This window comes from Vanellus vanellus, assembly GCF_965231255.1.
Source record: "Vanellus vanellus genome assembly, chromosome: 3".
NCBI classification, from domain to species: Eukaryota; Metazoa; Chordata; class Aves; order Charadriiformes; family Charadriidae; genus Vanellus; species Vanellus vanellus.
The window spans coordinates 77,046,454-77,071,556 of NC_138907.1; the positions used below are offsets into that span (position 1 = coordinate 77,046,454).

The window sequence follows — 25,103 nt, forward strand, 5'->3', positions numbered from 1 at the left end:
TTTTCCATTTCTATTAGTAACTTAGCAGTGTTTTTTTTAACTGTACTGAAAAAAGAACTATACTATGTTATGTAGCATTTTCATTCCTCAAAGCATTTTTGCAAAGCACTACTCTAAGCTAGCTAAGCTAGCAATTAAAATACATATGAAAACACTGTGTGAGCTGTCATATGGTCCTTTAATATTTCTTATTCAAAACTAATTTTCTAATAGCTGGACTCTTGTACATGTAAAATGGTGAAATTTCTCTTGAATCAAATTGATCTATATCTGAGAATTTGTGCAAGGTTACCACTATGGTAGAATTTTACAAAGTGAAAAGAACAAACTTTTCCACCCGAGAGGAACAAAATAAATCCATGGAATTAACTGTGATAATAATTAGTGTTAAAGATAAAAATAGGTTGTATTCCATACTTCTTTTCAGCTGTATGTTTTGTTTTAAAGCAATATTGTTGATTGAAGTAATGTAATTCCTTCTAAATTGTAATGCTTTTTTTTTTTTTACTTTATTTTCTAGGGAGCAGAGACCAAGCCCCCTTGCTCACAAGATCTGGAGTTACAGGACTAGAAGTCAGTTACGCTACTGATGAAAGAACTCTTTTCCAGGAAGTAGTGAATATTGTAAAAAGGTAGCATATCTGTACGTTCTGCTTTTATTTTTCAGGCTTGGTACAGCAGATTTAGTTCCTTCAACCCTTGCCAGTCTCTCAAATACTGATTTTTGTTATTTCCCTTGAAGGCTTATTTCTAGAGTGGACAAGCATGGTGGTCTCTCAAATAAAAATACTTTTTGCTTTTGCTTTTCCTTTTCTCTGACAGCAAGAACATTCAGATCCTCTTAAGCAGCTGAGTTGCAGTCTCGAAACTAATCAGCCACATAAGTAATCTTTAACATACAACCTTTCCTGTTAATCCCAGAATTCGTTACACATCTCTCTCTGAAACTCTCAGAATAGTAAATATTAACTGTGCTGAAAGCTGTAGAAAACCCTCAAATGGGAAGAATTTTTCTAGGCACTCTGAGGCAAGACAGAAAAAAACCTACGTGATGCTGAAACTGCTATGGACAGATTAAAATAACCAGTAGTTGAAAAATCAATTTCCTTTATTAGTTTTGTCTTCTCTGAATGGAAATCCCCTGCTTCATCAGATTGGGAAAATTGCTAGTTTTCCCTATCTCCACCAAGACTGGGAAGCCTGTTTGATAGCCCTCTCGGCTGGTGAGTAGGTGGAACTGCAGACATCTCTCCAGGCCCTACTGTCAGAGGTGCAAAGCTGTAAAATTGCAAGGAAAAATAAACAGATTTAAACTATGAGTCACCCTGCTGGAATAGAGGCACAAGAAAAAAATGTGTACTAGGCAGAGTACATTTGCAATTCTTTCTCTCTCCAACCAGAAAACCTCTGATGAGAAAGACATTGACCAACCCCATGAAGCCAGAATACAAAAAGAGTTGCTGAATGCAACCAACACAGGGTGGGTCCTGACAGAGCAGCAGATCCCTGTTCAGAGAAGACAAAATTCAGGTAAGGAACATAATTTTATTTTTCTCTTTCTTGGAAATCTAGTGCTCCATCAAACTTAGGAAAATTACTGACAATGAGAAGCTGCCAATAAATGAAGAATTTTCCACCAGCTTAAAAAGTGACAGTACATTAAGAGTGTGAGAGAGAGAACTTGGCAGTTAAAATATATACTTATCGGTGAAGAACAGAAGAAGTCTGCATCTGTACATATTGAAGGCATTACGGAATGAAAACACCCATCCAATTTTTTGTAGTACTTCAAGATGGAATGTACCAATCACCAGGTTGCTGACTGAGAAATCTCTTCTTAAGAGATCTTCTCTTTCAATGCTGTGCTAGCATACCTTTTTGATTCAACAACTTTATCTTCAAAGATCGAGTCAGTTAACTTGTATTCCTGGAAGATAAAAGATTTGATCTATTAATGGAGACGCAGGCTGCTGTCATCATCTTAGTCTACTTCCCTCCCCCCTCTCTGCAATACCACCTCAGGAATCAGACTTTTGCTGAACTCTCAACAAATGTATTTTTAAAACTTGGACCACATCTACAGTTTGCAGCTCTTTCCCCCCTTTATTTTCTGTAGGCTAGGCAAAAGAGAATAAGAAGTTTTGCTGGAGTAAGTGTTTTAAGTTTCTTAAGCACAAAATAAGTGTCTTGGCCCAGAGTAGCTTTAACTGAAGGAAAAACTGTGTGAAAAGTACTTGATTAAAAAGTAGTGGACTGCAAAAATCTTCTTCAATGGGAAATGAACAAGCAAGCAGATTTAATGAAATCTTCAGCATGAGGAATTATAAAGAATCAGGCTATGCTTAAGAAGCATTACCACTTGGGGTTCATGGAACAAAACTCAAAATCACCTTAATTTATCAGCAGAGGATGATATCAGTATCTTATATACTGATGTATGTATCAAACTAGAGGATAGTAGGTTCTTATGACCAAATAGCATGCCCTACGTGACTGCAGCTTGATTTTGGTTCATGTTCTTGGCCTCTTTGGCTGTTGAAGGGGAGGGTGGAAGAGTGAAATTCCAGATTGCTGGCACAGTGAATATCTATTCAATCTTGATTGTCAATACCAGGAACAGACTTTATCAACTTGGTGCACTGAACAGAGGGTACCTCACCTACCAGAGGAATTGTCTTACGCAGTCCAATTGAAGAATTCTTGTTCTCATTTCTAGTTATTGTCTTAGTAGTTGGCCTCATTCTTGCTCTTATTTCATATATGTGAAATCGTGGAACGTGCTTGTGTTTCAAGTTCCAGCCTTCTTCTTTTCTGTTTAGGCCTTTTGTTTTTATTCTATTCTGGCTATTGAAAATAAGAAATGGTTGATTCTGTCACTTTTTGTCAATAGATGTAAACTCTGGAAGAGCACCTAGAGAATTCTTGACCACTGTTCCCAGGACACCGATGAGGGAAAAGTGATTTCTGGGAAATGTGTCACTTAGCTCATCAGTTTCTTTTTCCATCGGAAATCTGCAAGCATTTTGTCTTCGAACAAATGACCCAGAGTATCTACACAAATAGACTTTATAATGTGCTGCTTGATATTGAAGTACACAGATGCTGAAGCAGAGAGTGATAAATTACTGAGGTTTTAATGCTTGCTGGCGTTTTATTCTTGAGCTGCACCACTAGCCTTTTGTCACACTGAAGAGTGTTTCCCAAATCTAACTTTTTAAAGCAGAGCTAAAGCTACTCTGTCACTTGTTCACTGAAGATACGTACTCCTCCAGAAAGTTCACTGGAATCAATGAGCTGAAGTTGGCTTCACTGTGAAGTTGTTTAGTGTGTTCTAGGTCTGAGTGACCACACCAAGATTAACGTGTTTCCACCTAGATGACCGTCAAGTAAACATCAGGTTAAATGTTCTTCTGTGAAATTAGTAGGTGTTGTCTCTGATTAACTCGGGGCAGTTGGCAACTGAAAATAAGTCATCTTGAGGTCTGTAGACCAGAAGAAGACCCGTTTGTTTTTCTGGAATTGTGATCTGTGATTTCATCTATGCTAAAAACCAGCAGATTTGTCCAAATATTGAGAAGAATAAGCACCTTTATTTCTTGGAGATTATTACTGAGAGTGATTAATCTGTGAAATGGGAGTATCATAGAATCATAGAATGGTTTTGGTTGGAAAGGACCTTGAAGATCATCAAGTTCCAACCCCCCTGCCATAGACATAGACCTCCCACTAGACCAGGTTGCCCAAGACCACGTCCAGCCTGGCCTTGAACACCTCCAGGGATGGGGCCTCAGCAACCTCTCTGGGCAACCTGTTCCAGTGCCTTACCACCCTCAAAGTGAAAAATTTCTTCCTAATGTTCAATCTGCTGCCGTCTTCCAGTTTAAAGCCATGCCCCCTTGTCCTATTGCTACACACCCTAGTAAAAAGGCCTTCCCCAGCTCTCCTGTAGGCCCCCATTAGGTACTGGAAGGCCACAATAAGATCTCCCCAGCTAAAAGAAAGCACATCATTGTAAAGGGAATTTGAGAATTCTCTTCAATTCTAAAAGGTATTGAAATACTGAGCTGCTTGAGGGTTGAGAGGCAGGGAACAGTTTGAAAGGAAGAGCCATAGAGGTGAGTTTGGAGGAGGCAGGGAAGAATAAACAACATGGATTTGCAACAAAGAAAAGCATAATTAAAGTGGTTCTTGGTACCCTGACAACCATGTTAGAGTTTGAGAGGAAGCTTCACCTACATGGGTTCAGTTTTCCCTTCTTTGGTAAGCTGTCCTCTGGCTACAAGCAAAAAAAATAGGACTTCAGCTCAAAACTGGCGTAAAGCAGCTGAGAAACAACCTTTTTCCCATCCTGTGCAGCCAATGTGGATGATCTACAAGCACAGAAAGCCAAGTTGTAGGCTCTTTGGAGTTGTCCTAGGTGAAATTCATTTTTTTTTTTTTCTTGAAATGTAGCCTGTACCTATATTGCTGTCCTAAAGGATTCTGTCATGCTGCCTGAACAGCCTTCTTGAATAGACCCTCTCTTTATCGTAAGGTGTCAGCTGCAATGAGTTGAGTGAAAAACTGGAAGAATCTGTCTGCTTGAAAAAAGTAAAACAGAACCCTCTGTCTGAACCTGAAGGCAGAAAAAAGAGTAAATACATTTGCATAGCTCCCTAAACCAGTCAGCACAAAATGCAGAAAAGCTGGATGTTTGAGGGGGAGGAGGAATGGAATGCTACAAGAATGTTTGTCTTGGGAGATTTTAAAAAAGCGGGAAAACTAGAGATGTCCAAGCCTGATGGAGCAGTGGATTCCCATGAAAGAGAAATTAAATGTCTGGGCCTCTCCTTCACTTTTAAGGCCAATTGTGCCACTCTTCTGTAAGTGCAGATACTACCAGATAGCAGAAAAGGGCTGGTCTTGCAGGCATGAGAGAAGCCAAATTTGAGGAATTTGTGTGGGAATGCACAGTCCCCATCTTTGTGACAGACCGAGGATGTGGAAACAGGATGGGCTTGAAAAAAAGTAGTAGATTCACAGCTGCTTGAGACTCACCAGCCACCCACAGCTCTTTGTCCCCATGGAATTAGCTTCTGATAAAAGTACAAAACCAGAGTATAAAGTTGTAAGATTTTTCTTAAAGATTTGGGGGATATAACATTTGTAAATTATATAGTTGTTAATACTTAACTTTTAAATATTTTGTGTAATATTTTTCTTGTAAAGTATGATGCTAATCAATTTTTTGTATTGGATACAATGCATTATATTTGTTCTGTAAATGCTCTACCAACATTTTCTGTTTAAAATAGAGATGTGTTAATCTAATCTTCTTTTCCCAGGCCAGTGTCATCTTCTGTGGTGTTTTCCTGTAGAAAACTTTATTTAATGTCCTGTATCAACTTTATGGATTTTTATTGTCCAAAGCAAACTGGAAAAGTGTTTTCAGAAATTTCAGTTATGTATTTGAGTCACCAAGTATTCTGCTCCCATGGACAGTTACTGCTTTTGTCTGTACCATATTTCTGGCCTAATGTTTCCCCCCCTTTTTCTCTTAATTTTAGCTGGAAGAAAAATAGCAGTCGGGAAAACCAGGCACATAATAGAAGGGAAGGCATAACTGGGAGCTTTAGTATTCATTCACGAAATTATCAAATGAGAAAGAGGAAGAGATGGCATAACAGCACATACAATTTAGCTAGAAAGGAAAATAATTGCATTTCTTCGCTCTGCAGCATGTATGAGTTGAATGCTAATGCTGTCGTTTTTAAATCCTGCCAGTATAAATGCTGCTTTTCATCTTTGCAGAGAGGCTGGCAACAGCATGCAAAGCAGTATCAGTGTCCATCCTTTCAACAAAAGAGCACTATGTTGGCAGGCACACCTCTTATTCCTGTCGTGTTTGTCCTAGCCAGTAGCTTTCAAATATCAGTATTACAACTTGTTAGTTTCTTGCAGGTGTAAACGCTGGTCTCATTACAATTTCTTTTAATAAAACAGCTTAAACTGATGATGAAGAGCAACTGGATAGTATACTCTAAAAATTGTGAAAAGGGACGATGGGAAATATAAAACTTGTCCTCTCCTTAGCTCACAGCCTGTCATCTTTGTGGTACCACGTGAAAAGGGGAGAGAGAAAGCGAGAGAGAGGCTTCAGTTGAGCTGACATCAGCTAAATCTTGGGTTTACCTGTTCTTTTTCTCATTTGGAATAATGTCAATTTTTAGCTCCAGGCATGGCGTCTTCTCTAATAGCAAAAAGAATACCACAGGAGGTCTCAACAAAAGATGCACTGGTCCATTGGTACAGCTGGTACATGGGATTGGGCTGCAGGAGAAGGCACTTCTGCTGCGTAAATTGAGACAGGGTTGATCAGCAAGGAAGTAAGAAGCAAGAAACAGCAGAACCTCATGTTAGGTGCAAGAAATCTGATAGGTCTGTTAAACCTGTTGCGTAAGGTAGGCCTTATGCATACCATAGCGCAGGAGTTTGGGGTCCCGAGTGTTGTTCAGTAAAAGGGAGTTCTACTTGACTATAATCTTACTTTGTGTTTTCCTTCAAAGATAATTCAGAGATACACTTAACCAAAAATTATTTTGGTTGTAAAGTTAAGGAAATAGCTTAATACTAATGATAGTCCTTGTGCATATACATTGTGAATGCATACAGATATACATACAAAATACATATATGTGTAACTTACTGCAGTATCTGAGCAACTCAATTGCTGGTATTGTGTTTGTCATTTCTCATGCTTTCAGAAGGATTCCACTTGGATCCAACTTTTAAATATAGGAAACTGAGACTGAGGGAGTATGTTTGCAGGGAATTTACAGTAGGGTTTGAATTCACCATTTACTAGCTACTCATAGCTTTGTATGACAGTCTGACTGAAACTTAGAAACCTCTATTTCATTGTCAGTGTCTTAAGCAGCTGCGCTCATCACCATGTATGTTAAATGAAAAGAAGAGAATCTCATTCTGCAAGAGGTGGCTAAAATATAAGGAATAATTCACCCTAAGAGGCCTTTTTTCTTCAATAAAAATAAAGAGACCAGCTTAGAAAACTTGAGATACCAAGATTAGTTGAAATTAGACCTTCCCCTTAATGCATATGCAGTGTCTAGTTGGGAAGGAAAAGCAAAGTAAGTACCACACTGTAAAGTGATACCCTGTGACTCAGTAATGTGCCGTTATAGGCAATCCCTAATGGCCTGTACAAGCAAGACTGAGTTCAAAACTAGCACACTAATTTTTTTTAAATCTTTTGAGTGATAAACTTTCCGATCTACATGTATTATTATTTGTTAGACACAATTTACTTATATAAGAAAATGCATGTATCTGAAAACATCATAAACTAAAGATGGTTTATGCCTTGTCCTATAAAACATCTTCCCATCTGAAGGACACTAGAGAAACAACTCTTGAGAGATTCAGATGGTTTACAGAGGTCATTTTATTCATTAGCTGAAAAGAGAATAGTAAGATTAACTCAGGAGTTGATGAAATGTTGTGTTCAGTTGCAATACAAATAGGAGTATTTGCAGTAGTAACACAATAGCCCACTAAAATTCATTTAAGTAGGAAGTGAGGGAGGTAACGGACTACTTGGGGAAAGAAAAACCCAAAGCAACTGTCCTTCATCACAGGTGGTAGCTGCTAATATAGTTATGGCAACTTGCTGCTTCCAAACAATACGCTTGTTTCTGTTTGGAACAGGCTTAAAAGAGCAAGCAAATTCCTGGCATAATGATTATCGTTTTATGTACCACGTAAGCAGTTCTTCACAAGTTTCTCATTCACATTTGCATCTATCATGGAACTCATCTGCATAACATCTTCCCCTGTTTAAAATCTGCAAGTATTTTCCATTTTGAATTATGTGAAACCAGTTTTCAAATACGAATGTAAGTGCTTCTGTAAGGTTTTCTTTCATTTTAAATAATCAGTAGTGTTTTGCAATATGCTAGGACCAGGGTAGTTTAGTTGCAAGAATTAAAGTAAAAATATGTTATTTTTTTTAACATTTATTCTATGACTGTATAAACCATTACATAATTCCTTTTTATTTCAAAGCTTAGGTGGAGCTATTCATAGTTTTGAAACATCAATTGGCAATTATTGTATATTGTGCGGAGCAGCAAATGGTCATAACTCTTTGACACTGATTCTGCTGCTGGAAAGAACTGCAGGCTAGCTTCATTCATTTGTCCGTAAATTGTTCCAAGTAGCTTTGGGTTTGTACCACTGGTAAAATAGGCTACCAAAATGTCTATGTTTACTGCTTCCACTCCTGATGATCAATTCCTGTCTCCAAAAACAAAGAATCATTCAACATTAACAGCACATAGCAAAATACCCCCCAAATGCAAAGTGCTAGTTCTTTTTTACTTTCTCCAGAACACTAGAAATCAAAACCTTACTTTAGAATCTTCTGCTTTAGCTAAAAATCACATCAAAACCATTCCTTCACAGGTAGAAGTAGGGGGTAAAAGGGATTTTTGTAACTTCTGCTGGCTGGTGCAAAAGCTCTAATTGTAATAAAGAGATGATAGTCATGCTGAGTAAGAAGATTCAAGTACTTTTCCCTTTATTTTTCGCAAAAACATTCATGTCTGTGGCAGAAAAGTGAAGAAGCTCTTTCTACTCTAGCTATTCTCAAAGTAGTTAGTTACTTCAGCGTGAATTGTCATTTGCCTTTGGCTGGGACACACAAACAGGGAAGACACTTTCATGATAAAGTCTGAAGCTTCATTTGTAATATCTGTGATACAGCTTAAATTAGGATTCAAGGAAGGGATATTCTATATCCAGTCATCCGGGAATGTTGGCGTTTTTTGATGTGTTTAAGGATGCAAAAAGTGCAGAGGTCCTGTTCATAAGCCACAGCCCCTGCCTACTTCTTCCATAAACTAAGGTCCACAAGTCTGCATCCTGTTGTGGGGTTGGGCGTAGATGTGGTACAGGACCCTCTACCTCCTGACAGCTGCCCTTTTGACATTCAGTTGTATTGAATGCTGCCTGCTGGAACTCAAAACCCATTGACCGAGTTGCATTGAAAGAAGCAGCTATTCTTCCTAGTGAAGCTTCCTTTCTTTTTTTGCTATAAAAATAACAGATATCTGATGTTACTTTGGCCAGTCTGTTTCTGCCCAGCCCAAGAAAAATCACTCTTAGGCTCTTCAGCAAATGACCAGATCATGACTTCTGTTTTTAGTAGTGCCTACTCAAAAGGTAGGCACTATTAAATATACTGGCTCCTCCAAGCTGACTCCTGCCTGTGCTTTGACTTTGAAGCCACCTTGTTTGTCCTTCTGTGTAGTCAACGCTTCTCTGAGGATGATTGGAAGATGGGCAGTGACTGTGTCAGAAGACAATTCTGCCTTTTCTTTTTGTCATACCTGAGCCAATCAAATTTTCCACCCAGTATGAGATAGAGTATAAAATTAGTTTTTCTTGTGTATCTTATAGAAAGAAGGTTATCTTAAAGGAAGAGGTATTTAAATAGAACTGGTAGTTATGGTTGCTTTTATCCATGTTTCAGTTTTGATAGCTCTCACTCAACTGTGAATTGTAACTTTCCCAATAGTCACCATTTAGGATGAGAAGTGTCCTCTGATTATTATAAGCTACACTGCAGTATGCATGACACATTGTTATTTGCAAAACATTCAGGTAGCCTAGTAGCAAATTCTATTCTATTTCATAAAGGAAAATAGTACAACAAAGTTTGAGGACAGGACTACATTTCATTGCACACTTGTCTTATGCCGGTAGCTAGGCTTCAGTTTATGCTCCATACAGCTTGATTCCATCAATAAAACCTGATTAGACCTAGGTTTTGTTCTTTATTTGTAAAGACTGAAATAATAGAAGTATGTTTAAAAAAAAAAAAAAAAAAAAAAAAAACAAAAAAAACAAGATTTCCCAATGAAAATATTCCTTCTAAACATTTTTCAGTTGAATGTTATTGAAAATCCTAAAAGACTGTTTGCTTTAAATATTGTCTTCTAGTCCAGATGCTGCTTTCATAGAAACCCATTGTGGCTGCTTCTTTTTTAAACTCAACATGGTTAGAATGAAATCCTGTTTATATTCTGTTCATGGAAAATATTTTCTTAAATAATATGAAGCACATTTTCCTTTTCCCCCTCCTTCTCTAGATATGACCCAGACATTTTGTTAGGCTATGAAGTCCAGATGCATTCCTGGGGTTATCTCTTACAGAGGGCTGCTGCACTAAATGTTGATTTATGCCAGATGATTTCTCGTGTGCCAGGTAAGTTATTGTATAGGGTTTCATTTCAGTTCCAATAGAAACAAGTTGACATGTATGAACAAATTAAAAACTAAACACAGAGTATTTCTTCAGATGGACTTTTTTGTTGTTGTTGCTGTTGTGTTACAAATATAATCTCACACAAAAAAAATATTTGAAATATCAATGGTTTTCAGTGTTTTCTGAATTTTTAAATTCCTTGTGTATTCCACTTCTGGGTATGTCCTGTATCTGTGAACCTAGACTCATTTTCAGTAGTCGTGTGTGTTAAGTTTTCAGTTCTTGGAGGTGCTTCTGCTACCACACCACCTCTTTCTTCTCCTTGGCTTCACAGTCATGTGTACATGTTATTCAGGCTACCTACCATAATCATTATTTGTGGTTTCTCTGGCTGGGATACAAGGACATAAAGATGCTCGTGAGCAGCACCCATCCTGGTCAGCAGCTCTGTGATAAAATCCTTTCTTTCAATAGCCATTCTTGTACTGTAGGCAAATTTTACTGGCCCAAGTGCTAATGCTTTCCTCCAACATTCAGGAAAAGAGCTGTTTGGGTTTTTTTCTTTAAAACCTAGGAAAAGTTATCCAGGAGAGTGGTAAGCCTAGTGTCTATACCTAGCCAATCAATAGAAGCTATCATTCTGAAGAATGCAGTTAGTGAGTGTTGCACCCAACAAGAGTCAAGATGACTTTGTAAAATTAAAAACTGTCTCAAAAATTTATTGTAGCTCTTTGCAGTCATCAAGATGATGTGGATGGGGGAGAGATGATTTTAAAATGAAAACAATTGAAAAAGCTACTTTTTTCAGTGCTCTTGCCAAAGATCTCTACAGAAACTAAATAGCCATGAAATAAGAAGTGGTTTCCTGTGATCGTCCTATTAAAAACTTGATCCTGTTACTCTGTAATGGTTGAAAAAGCAAATGAAATGTTACCAATTATGGAGCAAGGAAAATATAAAACAATGACTGTAAATGTAAAAATCTGTAGTGTGCTTGCACCTCAAATACTGCAGGTTTAGCCTCTTCATAACTTTTCCCCCATCAAAATGGATATAGGAGAACTAGTAAAGATGAGAAGTCTAATTTATGTGTTTGGTAGTTTAGTGCGTTAGGATTCCAGAAGAGGCAAAACTGGGTACTGAAGATAAACGCCTATGAAATCTTGAGGGATATAAAGGGAAATACAAATTGGTTGTTCATGGTCTCTTCCAATGCAAGACCCAGAAATCATAAAATGAAACTAGGAAATGGCAGTTACACAAGAGGAGTTCATTTTTTCACCCCTGGGTTGTTGAATTGTTGAGTTAGTTGCCAGAAGATAGTATAAATGCTTAAAGTGTATGTTGCTTTAAGAGGAGATAAATTCTTGGAAGAAAATCCATTGGAAACTATTATATATGTGCAAATAATGTCTGGCCCAGGAAGCTGCAAATGTTAGAAGCTGAAGGAGTTCTGGAGAGATTATCAATAGCTGCTTCCCCTGTTCTTGAAGCATCTACTTTTTTTTTTTTTTTTTTTTTTGATAGAACATGATACTGGGCTAATTGCATCTTTGGGCTTACCCAGCATAGCAATAGTATCACTTAAGTTGGTATCCTGTGTGCCTGGGCAGGAGAACATGGTGGTTTAGAGCCAAGTTCACACACTGCTTCCTTGAGGTTTGAATATTTGTGCACTCTTTTGATGCATTCAGAATCTTTTGATGCTTTTGATACTTGTGACCTGTTTAGAAAAGGTCTGACTTATAGAGACCACCTAGGGACAAGAAAACATAAGAACAAATTTGCATCTTCTGTCAAAAGTTGTTGGCAACTGGAGCTTGGTGAATTTTTAGATACTTAATATATGAAAACAGGAACACATGACAGTTTAAATATGAACTGGCCATGAAAGGTCACAAGTTTCCTTCTTCAGCACAAAGGTATCAAATTTGTTCTGCGGGAACAATTACTGATTATGTGAACCTTGTTATTAAATTCCGCTGATGGCTCAGATTGAGATGATATGCTGGTTGCAATAATAATGCCTCTGGGACAGCCTTCAGATGTATTGAAGGATGTTCAGAAAAACTTTTGACCCCTTACACTTCAAGATTTGCAATGCCTTTGGTAAGGGGAATGGTGAGTGTTGCAGTCAAAGGTTTCTTAAACCCACAAAGATCACAAAGGTTTACTGCCCTACTGTAGAAGTATGGCTGAACAATCATCTTCAATTTGGGACGGGTAACTAATATGTCTCTGCTTTTGTTCTCAAAGGGTGAGTCGTAGGTCTTGCTTGCAGGACAGCTATGTCTGCACTGTAGTTGATGCAGAATCAACAGTTATATCAGCAAAGCTGTCGATAGTACCCATCTTCATGACATAAGTTGTTATTCAAGTTACTGCAATTGGGATACACATGAGTTCCTCAAAGAAGAAAGATTATTTCTCTGGGAACTCTATGGTTCTTAATGGCAAGGTCCCTATGTATTTCACAGCCAGGCTTTCTTCCCTACGACTATGAAGTCTCACACAACATGGGTTCAGTTCTAGTGAAGGAAAGCAAGGTTCTAGCACTCAGCATCTTTGGACATAAAGTTCAAGTGGGCATGCAGGACATAGCCATGATCTCCACAGCACTGGTATTCATAGTACAGATGTTCTTGTGCCAGGTGGTAGGTGCACACCCAGAAGTGGAATACATAACACTTAAAATATTTCTAAAAGTTAGTGTTATTGTAAGGTAAGTGAGTATTCTTTTTTGACTGAACTGCAGGAGAAAAATAGGGAAATTCACATTGATGAGCTCCTCCCAAAAATGTCATGCCATAAGAGCGGGCTTGCGTGCATGACCTCAAACGTACAGGTGTTGTGTTCTCTGTTGCTTTGTGGCCTCCTTGTCCATGGTTTTGACCCATCTATGTTCCTCTTGCTTTTCCAACCCCTATGCTTCATATTTCCCTCCCTTCTTCACATGCTGTATTTTCAGAACAGGAAGTGCTCCTTCAAGCAGTATGCTCCTCTTTCCTCCTATTGAAATAAAGATGGAAGGTACTTTTCCTTCCCTTTCCTGTGATTTCAACTTAAAAAGAAAGCTGGACTTCTCTCTGGTTTTGCTTTATTGGCTGAGTCTGGTGCTGCCTCTGCCATTTACAAGTGAACTATTCATAAGTCATTAGGACACACCACAAGAGAAGTGAGTACTGTGCCTGTGCGTAGTGGCATTTTCTGTGTGTGCACTGTGGCCTCCTTTTTCCTCCTTTGCATCACAGCTCAAAGTTAGGGAGTGGGTAACAGAGGATGAGAGGAGACTTCTTTTTATTTCATCTTATGCACTTGAAAGATAGGAAGAATGTCCAGTTCTGCTTCTTAACAACTTTTACAGAGGCTCAGGTGGTTCTAGTGATATATTCCCCACACCAGTTGTAGAGCACTACAGGTTTTTGTGATTTTGCAATGCTCGTCAGTCTCTTGTTCATCAGGGCAGTGGGTCTCTTCTGTCACCGCACTATACTTGTTGCCTGTCTTTACCAGGAAGACATGAAGCGAACTTAAGAAACGTAGGGAATCTCCTAAACAAGTCAAAAGAGAACAAGGATAACACTATGAACTAACTGACAGTTTCTGCTTCCAATAAAAAAAAAATTGAGGGGGAAAAAACGTGAGGTCCTCACTTTTTCAGGAGATCCAGCATGTGGAAATGGAGAAAAGCAGAAGAAAAAAATGTTGCTGCTTGTGGGTTTTTTTTTATCCAAACATGAAAAGATAAATTGGTATTTTTACTCCTTAAAAATCTGAAATAATAAGGAGGTTAAAAAGATGGTATGCATTTTGATAAAGTGTATGAAAGGTCTGCTAAATTTTGTCAAGGCTCTGTGAGTTACCACGAAGGTCACTAAATGACCAACAGGTTTTCTTAACCATAGTTTGATTGATATGATACACATTTGAAAGATCAACATACAAAGTGAGTGTATTATGTTGTTTCACAGCGGTTCTGCAGAATTTCAGGTAATTTTTACTTCTGTCTTAAAGGGTAAATGTGTTTCCTGGCTGTCTGAGGAACTAATTGCTCGGTTATGATTATTATTGCAAAGCATTGCATATCCATGCTTCTAGACACTCTGTCCAAGATGTTCTGCTTTTTATTAGAGTACTGTACAGGGCTATCTGCTAAATGAGTAGTGGCAGATTCCACAACCAACAGTAGAAAAATGGGTATGGATGTAGAATTGTGGGAAAACTGCCTCAAAGTGCTTTCTCTTCCGTTAAACTAATAAGAAGGAACAAGACGGGAGGATCAAATAATACACTGTGTTTTCATACAGATTTTTGAATTATTGTACATTTAAAAAAAAAACTATGTAAACTCAAAAAAAAGGCAGTTTCAAGAAACCTATGCCAAAAAGACTGTCTTCTCTTGTGTTGTAGTAGTTCAGAGCATGAAAACAAACCAAGGATGGCAAAAGAGGATATCTTTCTTGTACTGAGTCGCTGCTGCTTTGCAGAAAGATTCAGAGTGTTACTTCTATCTTTGCATTTGTTCCTTCCTATTTTCTTCTCTCTCCATTTGTGCTATCCAGAACTCATGTCTACCTGCTCCCACTGCAGTGGGTTTGCTTTTAATGTATGAAAGGCACTGAGTTTTCTCTCCTTTGACCTGGTACCAACTATGTAAGATCGTTACAAGTGAAGCCTTGAGTTATAAACTCTTCAGGGCAGAAATCACTTTTTTTTTAATTGTTGTACATTAATGTGTGTGCAGCTAGCTCCCAGATAACATTCAGCATTGCTTAAACAATACATTTGCTATGGAGGATATATTGCCATGGACACCATTTCAATGAAACTGACGTAAGAGTTATCTTCAGAGGGGTGTGCAAGAGAAGAAAAACCTGGGAGAGTTTTATTTAGAGATTCTGTGGAAGACTGGTAAATAAATAATCTTGTGCAGTCGGTAACGGTCTTTATGAATTCTTATTTTTCTAGAGAGCTCAAATTGGAAGAGGGATAGCTTGATCTGGTCTTGACTGTCCTATAACTTGTCTAAGTATATTGTCTTTTAACATCTTTAGATGAAAAGAAGGAGAACAGATTTGCGGCTGAGCTGGATGAATATGGATCAGATACAATGAGTGAAATAAATATTGTTGGACGAATTATCTTAAATATTTGGAGAATGATGAGAAATGAGGTAAAGTTTTCAAAAGGTTAATGTAGTTGACTTACTGTGGTTTTTTGATTATTGTAGACTTTGAAAATTTCATGTAACTTAAGTAACTTTTTGTTCTTTATTTGTACACTTTTTCAAATAGACCAGTCTGCCACTTTGTCAGAATGGATTTTGCATACCACTAAAATGTGAAATGTAAAATACTGAAGCCCTTATCTTTGTCATGTTTCTTAATGATATTCCTTTTCACTTCTTTGTGGGTTTTGAGAACAACTTACCTGTTTTAGCAATTTGTCTAGTATGGTGCTTTTACTAAATTAAATACTTATTTTAAGCTGTAAGATGTACTCGTTTTGGGTTGGGGTTTTTTTGCTGTTTATGACCTTATGTTTAATACTCAAATGGTTCAGTCTTTACAAATCTTGGTCCGACCAAATTCAGACCTGATCTTTGTGATCAACTTAATTCCACATATTCCTTTCAATTGATGAGAGATGACTTGTAAATAGTTAGGGACTTCTAACTATAAATGTTTAGCTTTTTAACAAGGAATACTAATAAAAAGTTAATACATTTAGTTGCTACAGTTTTTTTAAAAGTAGAGATATCTTTGACTATGGAAGACATCATGCATGTTAACATGTCCTCTGTGTTTTTCTAGGTGACTCTAATGAATTACACTTTTGAAAACGTGGGCTTTCATGTTCTTCATCAACGTTTTCCTTTATTTACTTTCCGAGTTCTGTCTGATTGGTTTGATAATAAGGCAGATGTCTACAGGTAATGTTCCATTAATCCAATTTTGTTTGTTCTTTTTAAGGCCAGATTCTTAACATTGGATAAGTATAAGCTAAAGTCAGCATAGGAAGAAATAATCAATTTAGCTCAGGTAGTAGGACAGCCTACATGCAACAACATGAGCTTATTTACTCTGCTGTTCTGCTGTGTTCTGTTGCGTAGTTATAGCCTCAATACTTCATCTTTGTGTATTTTTCTGTTTACATAAAAACAAAACAAATTTCTAGTTACAGTTTCAACATATCTGAATAGATGTACTATTTTGAAGTTCTGTGAGGTCTTTATTTTGTATATACTATTTATCAAAAGGACTTCTAATTGAACTGTCAGGTTTCTGTTTTTATTTCACAGTGCATGTCAACCAAGCTAGGCTTAAAAATAGTACAAAACAGTGTGTAAGGCATTAAGACATTCACATGCTTAAAAATATCTTTATATGACACATATCATACTGAGATTCACTCTTTCTTGGAGTGATTTGGTATTGTGTGATATGAACTGTTCACAAAACTGAGTACTGATCTGAATGTCATTCATGACATACATATAATTTCTGTAAAAGTTGAATACTTTTCAGTTAGGTGGAAACTTGGTTTAGGGCTAAAATTATAAATTTATGTTCAACTGAGATAGGTATTCTTAATACAGGAGGATGTTTCCACATAAGTCCCCTCTGTTATAAAAAAACACGTAAACAGATGATGAGAAACTGTTTCAGTAATCCTTTAGGGCAGTAAGGAAAATGGGATATCGTATTGTCATTGAGATATGTCTTAACAGTGGTTTGCCGTAACACATTCTGTGTATATCTTTAGAATACATAAGTGTATTTTTATGTGCACCACATTTTTTAAAAAGCCGTATGAAAATATCCTAGGTGAAATTTTATTTGCTGTTTTGTAACAAGCTATCATAAAATGGTTTTGTTAGTAGAAAGAGCAGCACACTGATTGTTTATAACCAGGAGTTCACTTTCACAGATGGAAAATGGTTGATCATTATGTCACCCGGGTCCGTGGGAATCTCCAGTTGTTAGACAAACTGGATTTGATTGACAGAACAAGTGAAATGGCGAGACTTTTTGGCATTCAGTTCTTACATGTATTAACAAGAGGCTCCCAGGTAAGATTTAGTTTTCTTTACACTTCACAAAAACAAAATAGTCTTTACAAAATGTTTTAGTTCTTCAGTATCTTTTCAGTCAGTATATGTATTTTCATAAGTTCACAGACAACTGTTCTGCATAACATGAAGTTGAAACATAAAGAAGGGCAACTCAAAAGCAGTAATAACGGATTGAATAGTTAGTCTCAGAGATTAAAAATAGCTGTTAAAAATAGAGTGTCCTGAATGTAATCACACCAGTAACTCTCTTCTACTGACTTTGGGACGGCTAAATTTTCCCTTTGAGTTGGTATTTTTCACACTTAGATGAGTCTGAAATTGAATGCTTTTTAACACATTAAGAAATACAATTGAGTGTGTTTTAGAAAGATGAAATTATTTTCTTCCAGAGCAGACAAAGCTGTGTTGAATATGTTCTAAGTGGCATTTCCTTTGAAGCAGACCTCTGGGTGAGATTTGATGATAAGACAAGGAGGGCTCTGGCTTTATTAAGTACATGTGTCATGAAAGATGTGTGTGGTTCTGTTATTTTGATAGGAGCATCAGAGGGAAAGGGAGCAGGACAGAGCAAGAATTACACTACTTTGAGACCTCAGCAGTCTCCAGCAATACCAAAGGCTTTCCTTGCCCAGGTTCTGAGTGACTAACTAGATTTGTTTCATGGCTTCACGTGAACCCTGAACAGCACCTGAAACGAGAGACAGCTACTCTTGCTCATGTGTCTGCTCTTCTGTTGTCGTCTTCTTTCCTACCATAATTATACTTTCCTACCATCTTTCTGCTTCTTGTTTTAATAGACATTTAGCTGAGCTGACCAGGATTGATTACTTTGCCAACTTCTGTGGACAAAAAGACAACTTAAAAACTAATGCCCTAAGCAGACCAGCATTGTCTTAAGCCAGCCAGAAACAGGAGTGTCTGAAGCTGCAATTCTTTAACAGCTCAACCCAATTTTAAAATGTTGACACCTTTTTTCCTTTGGCTGCAGTTGCCTGTGTCATCTCTTGATCCAGTGCAGGTTCTTGTCAGACTTGCTGGTACTGGCCCTGTGTTTTGGGGGACTGTGGGTGACAGGGTGGGCACTGGTAGCAGAACCATGGTGGTGTTCAATAGATATTTGCCAGTTTAGCTCCTTGATCTAGTTTACCATGTTATCAGAAAAGTACCACTGTTGGAGCAAGGGAAGAGAAATGCACAGATAGGGACAGGGAGGGTGGGACTGGCATACTGCCAATGTGGATGTGCTTAAACTGTCATGATTGCAGCCCGCAAAGAAACTTCTGCCTGTCATTTTCTCAAATGGCTGTGAGTGGGAGTGAGCAACAGAAACATGCTGCATTTTCTATCCTGACTGTTCTTTTCTTGTTCCTTCTGTGCACGTATGTTTTGTTTACATTGAAACTTTCTAGATCACAAAAATGGCAAGTGCAACAATTCCCAGTCACCTCAAATAATTTTTTTTTCACTCAGAAGACTCATTACTACCTTTTATGAAGATATTTCTTTTCTCCTTAGCTGAAAAAGTTGTTAGTGGAACAGATTTCAGATATTTTAAGTTATTTTTTCCATATTTTTGTATCTCTTATTTTTAACAAGACCTTTTTTTTTAAAGGTGATTTTTTTTTAGTTTATTTTATTAAGCTGTCTTGAATATTCCATAGTAGACTGAACCAATCTAACAGTAGATTGTCATAGGCATATCGAATATTAGTCAGATGATTGAAGAACTTGCTGAAAACTAGCAAAAATCCCTAGCTCTTGCCAGATCATCACACATCTGGATGCAAATTAGCGTGCAGTTAATGCAAGGCCGCTGCAAAACTACACTTTCAAACCCCAACCTGTTTGTAAAGTGGCAGGGTCTTGTTAAAGCTGTTGGTTCTGTAAGTTCATTTATAACATCAAAGTTAAAGAAATTATACCTAACCCATTCAGTACAATGACTGAATATGTAGTTTGTCAGGCAGAAGGCTTTTGAACAGTGATTTAGTTGCTTGCAAAGCACAGGATCTTAGGATTATATAGGATTGTTCTTTGATATTTTGGGGTTTTCAGTCCTTTGCCACCCACGTATGTAATTTTTAGCTGTTTTGGTTTTTATTGTGAAAAGACACAGTCAATACCTGGCTACTAGTGCTTTTAAAGCCTTACTAAAGCATTGAATAATACCTAAATAAATAGGGCTGTTTGTTTTTCTCATGTTGCTACCTCCACATATGACATTTTGTGACGTCCTGAACAAGGTGAAAGTTTTTAAACTTTTTGTTCTTTACGCTTCCTGTACTACTTGTGGCATCGTCAGGGAGAAAGCATGATGCACAGTGCAAAGCAGCAGACCTTTGAAATGGACTGACTTAGATTCTTCCTTTGGTTCTCTTGCTGCCAAGTACATTTCTTCTCAGGGTCAAAAGCTTGGAGACATAATTATCAACTTATACAACTCATATGTCATTCCTCTGTTTCTCCAAATGTTGAAATAAAGTTGCTGTGCAGATTCCTACGGAAAATGGTCACCAACTGCATATTATACTTTTTCTTCACTGTTCTGCGAGTCTAGCAAAAATAGTTTATCAAACGCTCGTTCACTAACTGTAACATGGCAATATATTGTTGCAGCCTGTTGGATGTTTGGGTTTTTTTGTTTTGTTTTGTTTTTTAACCTGAGCTGGATGTTTATTTTTTCCATAGATAAAAATTAGAAGTACTTGATTTTCAATGGGCTAAATGATGAGTAAACACATGGAGAAGTGCCACTCTATGTGATAGAAAATATACGTTAAAAGAGTATGGCTATTTATTTTTGAAAACTAGTTGTCCATACTTTAAATTCAGGAAATGTAAGTGGGTATTTACACAGTTTTAATACACTCATGTTTATTCTGCATTTTTGAAATTATAATTACAGTGATTATGTCCGAACTGTTTTGCAGTATCGTGTGGAGTCTATGATGCTGCGTGTTGCGAAGCCAATGAATTATATTCCTGTGACACCCAGTGTCCAGCAGCGAGCTCAAATGAAAGCCCTGCAATGTGTTCCCTTAATAATGGAGCCAGAATCCCGCTTCTACAGCAATGCTGTTCTTGTATTAGATTTCCAGTCATTATATCCTTCCATTGTGATAGCGTACAACTACTGTTTTTCAACGTGCCTGGGACATGTTGAAAACTTAGGAAAGTAAGTTATTATTCTTTTCTCATAAACTTTGATTCTGTAGAGACTTTAGCATCTTTCCTAAGGTACAGAAGACCCTTGGCTGTCATTGGAAGCAACGGGCATGTATGAATAGGACCATTTTCTGTTACACAATAGAGATGATAAAGATCTACCATGTGGGTGTGTGCATATGTGTATATGCACACAGACACATACATATCAATATGTATTTTTCCATAAATACAAAATTAGTCTCCATTCTGTTTAAATAAAAAAAATAACCCTGTACGTGCATGTGTGCACCTGTTTAATTATTGTGCTGATGCTAGTTTTTCTAGTTTTTAATATTGCTTCAGAATAAGTTAAGATGTCATATAAATACACTACCTATTTTCAAAACTGGACCAGTATTATTCTGCTGTATGTTAACAAATTGTTGTTGTTTTCTTTTAACAGTCGCAGTTCACTCTGGTCTTAACTATTCAAAATGAAAAGATATGAGTTGTTCTGTGTAGCATGTCTTATTGAGCTTAACAGTAATTCTCCTAATTGGAAAAAAAGAATCTCATTGCTCATTATAATTACCTCTATAAAGCAATGGAGGATGCATGCAATGATTGCTAGGTGCCACCATCAGGTTTTCAAGTTTCTGATTTGAAATTCTGAATTTGTAGGAAGAAAACATATGCAATGTGTTACTTGGTAAACATGCATGGTTTCCATAGGGGATTGCAGTATGAGTACATGCCTCCACCAGTGCAGCATTTGGAAATAATGCATTAACACAGAACAGAATTGATAAATTACACGTGTTGGAATTTAGCCATTTATTACTACTTTATTCTTAGAGCCTTTTGCTTGCAGCTAGGAAATTTGAAATGAAAGTAGGTTTGTTTATACCTGAGATAATAATTGTGTTTCTATCCTTGCTGGCATTATCAGCATTTTAATGTGAGTTGATGCTTTTGTTTGATCAGGCTGTAAATTAATGAATTGTCTTCATATTTAATTTTTCTCTTTATTAGATATGATGCATTCAAATTTGGCTGTACATCTCTCAGAGTACCTCCTGACTTACTTTACCAGATTAGGCATGATATCACAGTGTCACCCAGTGGAGTAGCTTTTGTGAAGGTAATGATGTTAGTGCTCTGTGACAGGCATTTTCACTTCCTGTTGGCTGACTAGCTTAGGATCAAATTGCTATTGTAGTTTATATTTTGCTGCATTAAGAGCAGACAGAAGGGGAGAGGTTCAGTCTCTCATTTCCCAGTGGTTTTTGATATTTGTCAGAGTGCTGAACTTATGGCAGTTCAGGAAATAAAATGTCATCTTTATGCTTTCATTTATACCGAAGGCTTATTTCATCTATAATTAAACTGTAGTTTACTTGTGCAGTTTGGGGATCAAAGAGTAATTATCTGCACATAACACTTCATTCTTCTCCTGCCTGTATAGCAGAATGCTTTCCTAGAAAAAGAGTCATGGTTCAGGAGATGAAACTCCCTGACTTGCTTTCTATTGTTCTCATTTTATGTTATGTGTACTGCTGGCTGATTTGTAATGAATTAATAAATATGGCCTAGAGCACTTACAAGTAATTACCCAATCACCAGCATACATATATTTAATGTAAAACAAAAACTTAAAGTAAAGAATATTTGCAGAATTTTTAAAAGATAATATTCCTTTAGCGTTTAACATTCTGAGAATTAGCAGTTAACCTTATTAACAAAAACAGGACTTGTATTTATCTAAATATTGCATTAGCAGGTCTGGTGAAAACAAAGAACAAAAAGCTATTTACCCTGCCCTTAAGAGCTTTGCCTGTATTCTAGGTTGCTTGTAATGTTTGTGGGAAGAGCCAAACCGTTGGTGCCTAGGGCATCTTGCTAATTAATTTGTCTTCTTAACAGTGATTATCTAACAGTTTTGGGTTTTGCTTTTACTCCTAACTGTTTAGGGTAGGCTTTTTAACATAATTTTTTTCTTTGTTCCCTTTATGTCAGCCTTCAGTAAGAAAGGGTGTGCTGCCAAGAATGCTGGAAGAAATCTTGAAGACAAGGATAATGGTGAAACAGTCAATGAAGGCTTATAAGCATGACAAGGCTGTAACTCGAATGCTGGAAGCTCGTCAGTTGGGTCTTAAATTTATAGCTAATTTTACATTTGGTTATACTGCTGCTAATTTTTCTGGAAGAATGCCATGTGTTGAGGTAAGGGTTGCATAAAAAAATGCAGAAAAACTGTGGAAAAGACACTATTAATAAAGTATAGTCAGACAAAACAGTATTATTACTTGAAACATATTTAATCTAAATACCTTCATAAAAGCTGTTTTTATTTGTAGTACTGAAAATCAGCAACTGGGTTTTATTTATGATCCTTTTTTAAAAAAAAAAAAAAGGCTTTTTTTTCTTCTTCCTGTTAAAGACCATTTGGAGTTGGCGTTTCTGTAGAACTCACTCCAAAGGTAGATTGGATTACAGTTCTAATAGTGGAAATAAAATAAAACATTCTGAGTGTTTCATAGTTTTCATAAAAGGAGGAATCAGCAGAATCCAAAAACTAGAGAAAATGATCCTCATGATCTTGTCTTGCCCCTTACACTTTTAATATGCCTAAAGAAGTTTAAACCAAATTTTCCTTTATTTTAATTCTTAATAATTTTTGATCATTCTTTCTTTAATTCTTGCTATTTTGGAGTAATGTAAGCAACCTTTTTATTTATTGTGTGCATTTAAACCATGAAATAAAATATATTGTCTCAATGTAGTAATTTTCATAAACAGGTCAAGCAAAGTTAGACTATTTCTCAGGAGCTAGTATTGGGTTTAGCAGTGGAATAAAGATTTTTCAATTTATCTTTAACTTTTCAGGTTGGGGATAGCATTGTCCACAAAGCCAGAGAAACATTGGAGCGTGCTATAAAACTGGTGAACGATACCAAAAAGTGGGGTGCTCACGTTGTGTATGGTGACACTGACAGGTAATTAATGGTCTGCTTCCTACAATGTTTTAAAATCGTAGTAGTTCTTCATAGATATATTTTTCTTTTGTCTCAACAAGGGGAATTTATAATACTGAAAAGTGTATGTGGACCCTCTTTGGGATGTTGGTTACTGTCTTGCAGAACGTGCAAAGTAAATAATACTTATTTTCTTGGAGTTTCTTTTAGGACTCTTAGAAAGGACTTTGAGGGCTTCCTTTCTTTTGAAAATTATGTGGAACAAAAAGAGGGGGGAAAAATCGTATTTTTTCCGGTGTGAATTAATATAGGTCCTATTTATCAAATGAGTATTTTTGTGCCTGTTTCTGATGCTATTTTTGTTTTGGAAAATAGAGTATTTATAATATAATAGACATTGCACATTGATACGTAGAGCAAGGCACTATTTTAAACTTGAAGAGTGAATACAATTCAGAAGCAGCCACCAAAAGCATACAAAGATATGGTTATGCTGTCTGAAATACATCATATAAATATCTCCCCTTTCTCAGTCAATCTTTCATCTAAAAAATAGCCACACTCTAGGCATATCCCTCTCTGGTGCTAGACTTGGATAATTTTTCAGCCGTGTGTATGGCGTTTTATTTATTTATTTAATTATTTTTAATAATTTTTAATTATTTTTTAAATTAATTTTTAATTTTTTAGCTTAAATAAAGCTTGTCTGGCAGTCCTTCCTTAATAACTTGTGAATCCAATGATTGATTGATTTCAGCCAGATCTGATGAAAGACTTGAAATTTCAAATATACTAAATCCATAGTAGCTTCACAAAAAAAAAAAAAAAGTTGGAGAAAGGAAGTAAAATTGTGTTGCTGCCTGTAGTGGGGAAAAAAAAGGCATACCCAGAGCTCTTTACAATTCTCTCCTGGGAATTCAAGTTTTGCAGTGCCTGGGAGCAGTCAAGTTCCCCGCCTCACCAGTGAGTCACAGTTTTCATCGTGCCTTTGGCACTCCTGATCTCATACTGAACACTGAAGTTTCTCAGGTTTTTGACTTTTCTAGCTGAAGGAAGGGAACAAAATTGATAACATCCCTGCTTTGACACTAGAAAAGTATAGCTTATAAATTTCAGGAGCTATGTTCAACAGATTTGTGCTTATTTCCTGTATCTGATTTCTCGTAGCATGTTTGTACTCTTGAAAGGAGCCACAAAGGAGCAGTCTTTTAAGATTGGTCAAGAAATTGCTGAAGCTGTAACAGCAACAAACCCCAAACCTGTTAAACTGAAATTTGAAAAGGTAAAAGGAAAATATTTTGCTTCAAGCACATTGGGTGAAAACATTGTTATCCTAAAACAAAAAATAGTGAAGATAAAAGATTTTTCCAGGCACTGATGTAGCATAAGGATATACAACGGTCATGTGCCGTACTGTTTCTGCGGGTATATTGCAAGCTCCTTAAAGCCTCAGGGACCTTGTCAGAGGAGCGCTACAGCATGACCAACAAAAAGAAATATTCCTACTTTCCCATCAGGTAGCCTGGTGGCCTGTTGCACTGGCAGCACCAGACAATTTGAAGTTCCCATCTCATTAATTTTTGGAAACGTCTCCCTCAGTTTTTTATTATATATGTACAATCAAACCAATGTGTGCAACTTG

At 36.9% G+C, this 25,103-nt stretch overlaps 1 protein-coding gene across 1 annotated transcript in view; it reads left to right on the top strand.

Moving 5' to 3' along the window:
* The window catches only part of REV3L (REV3 like, DNA directed polymerase zeta catalytic subunit), a gene marked incomplete at its 5' end in the record, with an annotated part of 135,202 nt that overhangs the window by 99,247 nt on the left and 10,852 nt on the right, over positions 1-25,103 (top strand). Inside the window, 10 exons of the mRNA XM_082480731.1 lie at positions 521-632; positions 10,149-10,264; positions 15,319-15,437; positions 16,078-16,196; positions 17,195-17,336; positions 20,270-20,514; positions 21,519-21,627; positions 22,503-22,709; positions 23,373-23,482; positions 24,629-24,743. Of these exons, the coding sequence (XP_082336857.1) occupies positions 521-632; positions 10,149-10,264; positions 15,319-15,437; positions 16,078-16,196; positions 17,195-17,336; positions 20,270-20,514; positions 21,519-21,627; positions 22,503-22,709; positions 23,373-23,482; positions 24,629-24,743 (1,394 nt within the window). The remainder of the gene's footprint in view (positions 1-520; positions 633-10,148; positions 10,265-15,318; positions 15,438-16,077; positions 16,197-17,194; positions 17,337-20,269; positions 20,515-21,518; positions 21,628-22,502; positions 22,710-23,372; positions 23,483-24,628; positions 24,744-25,103) is intronic.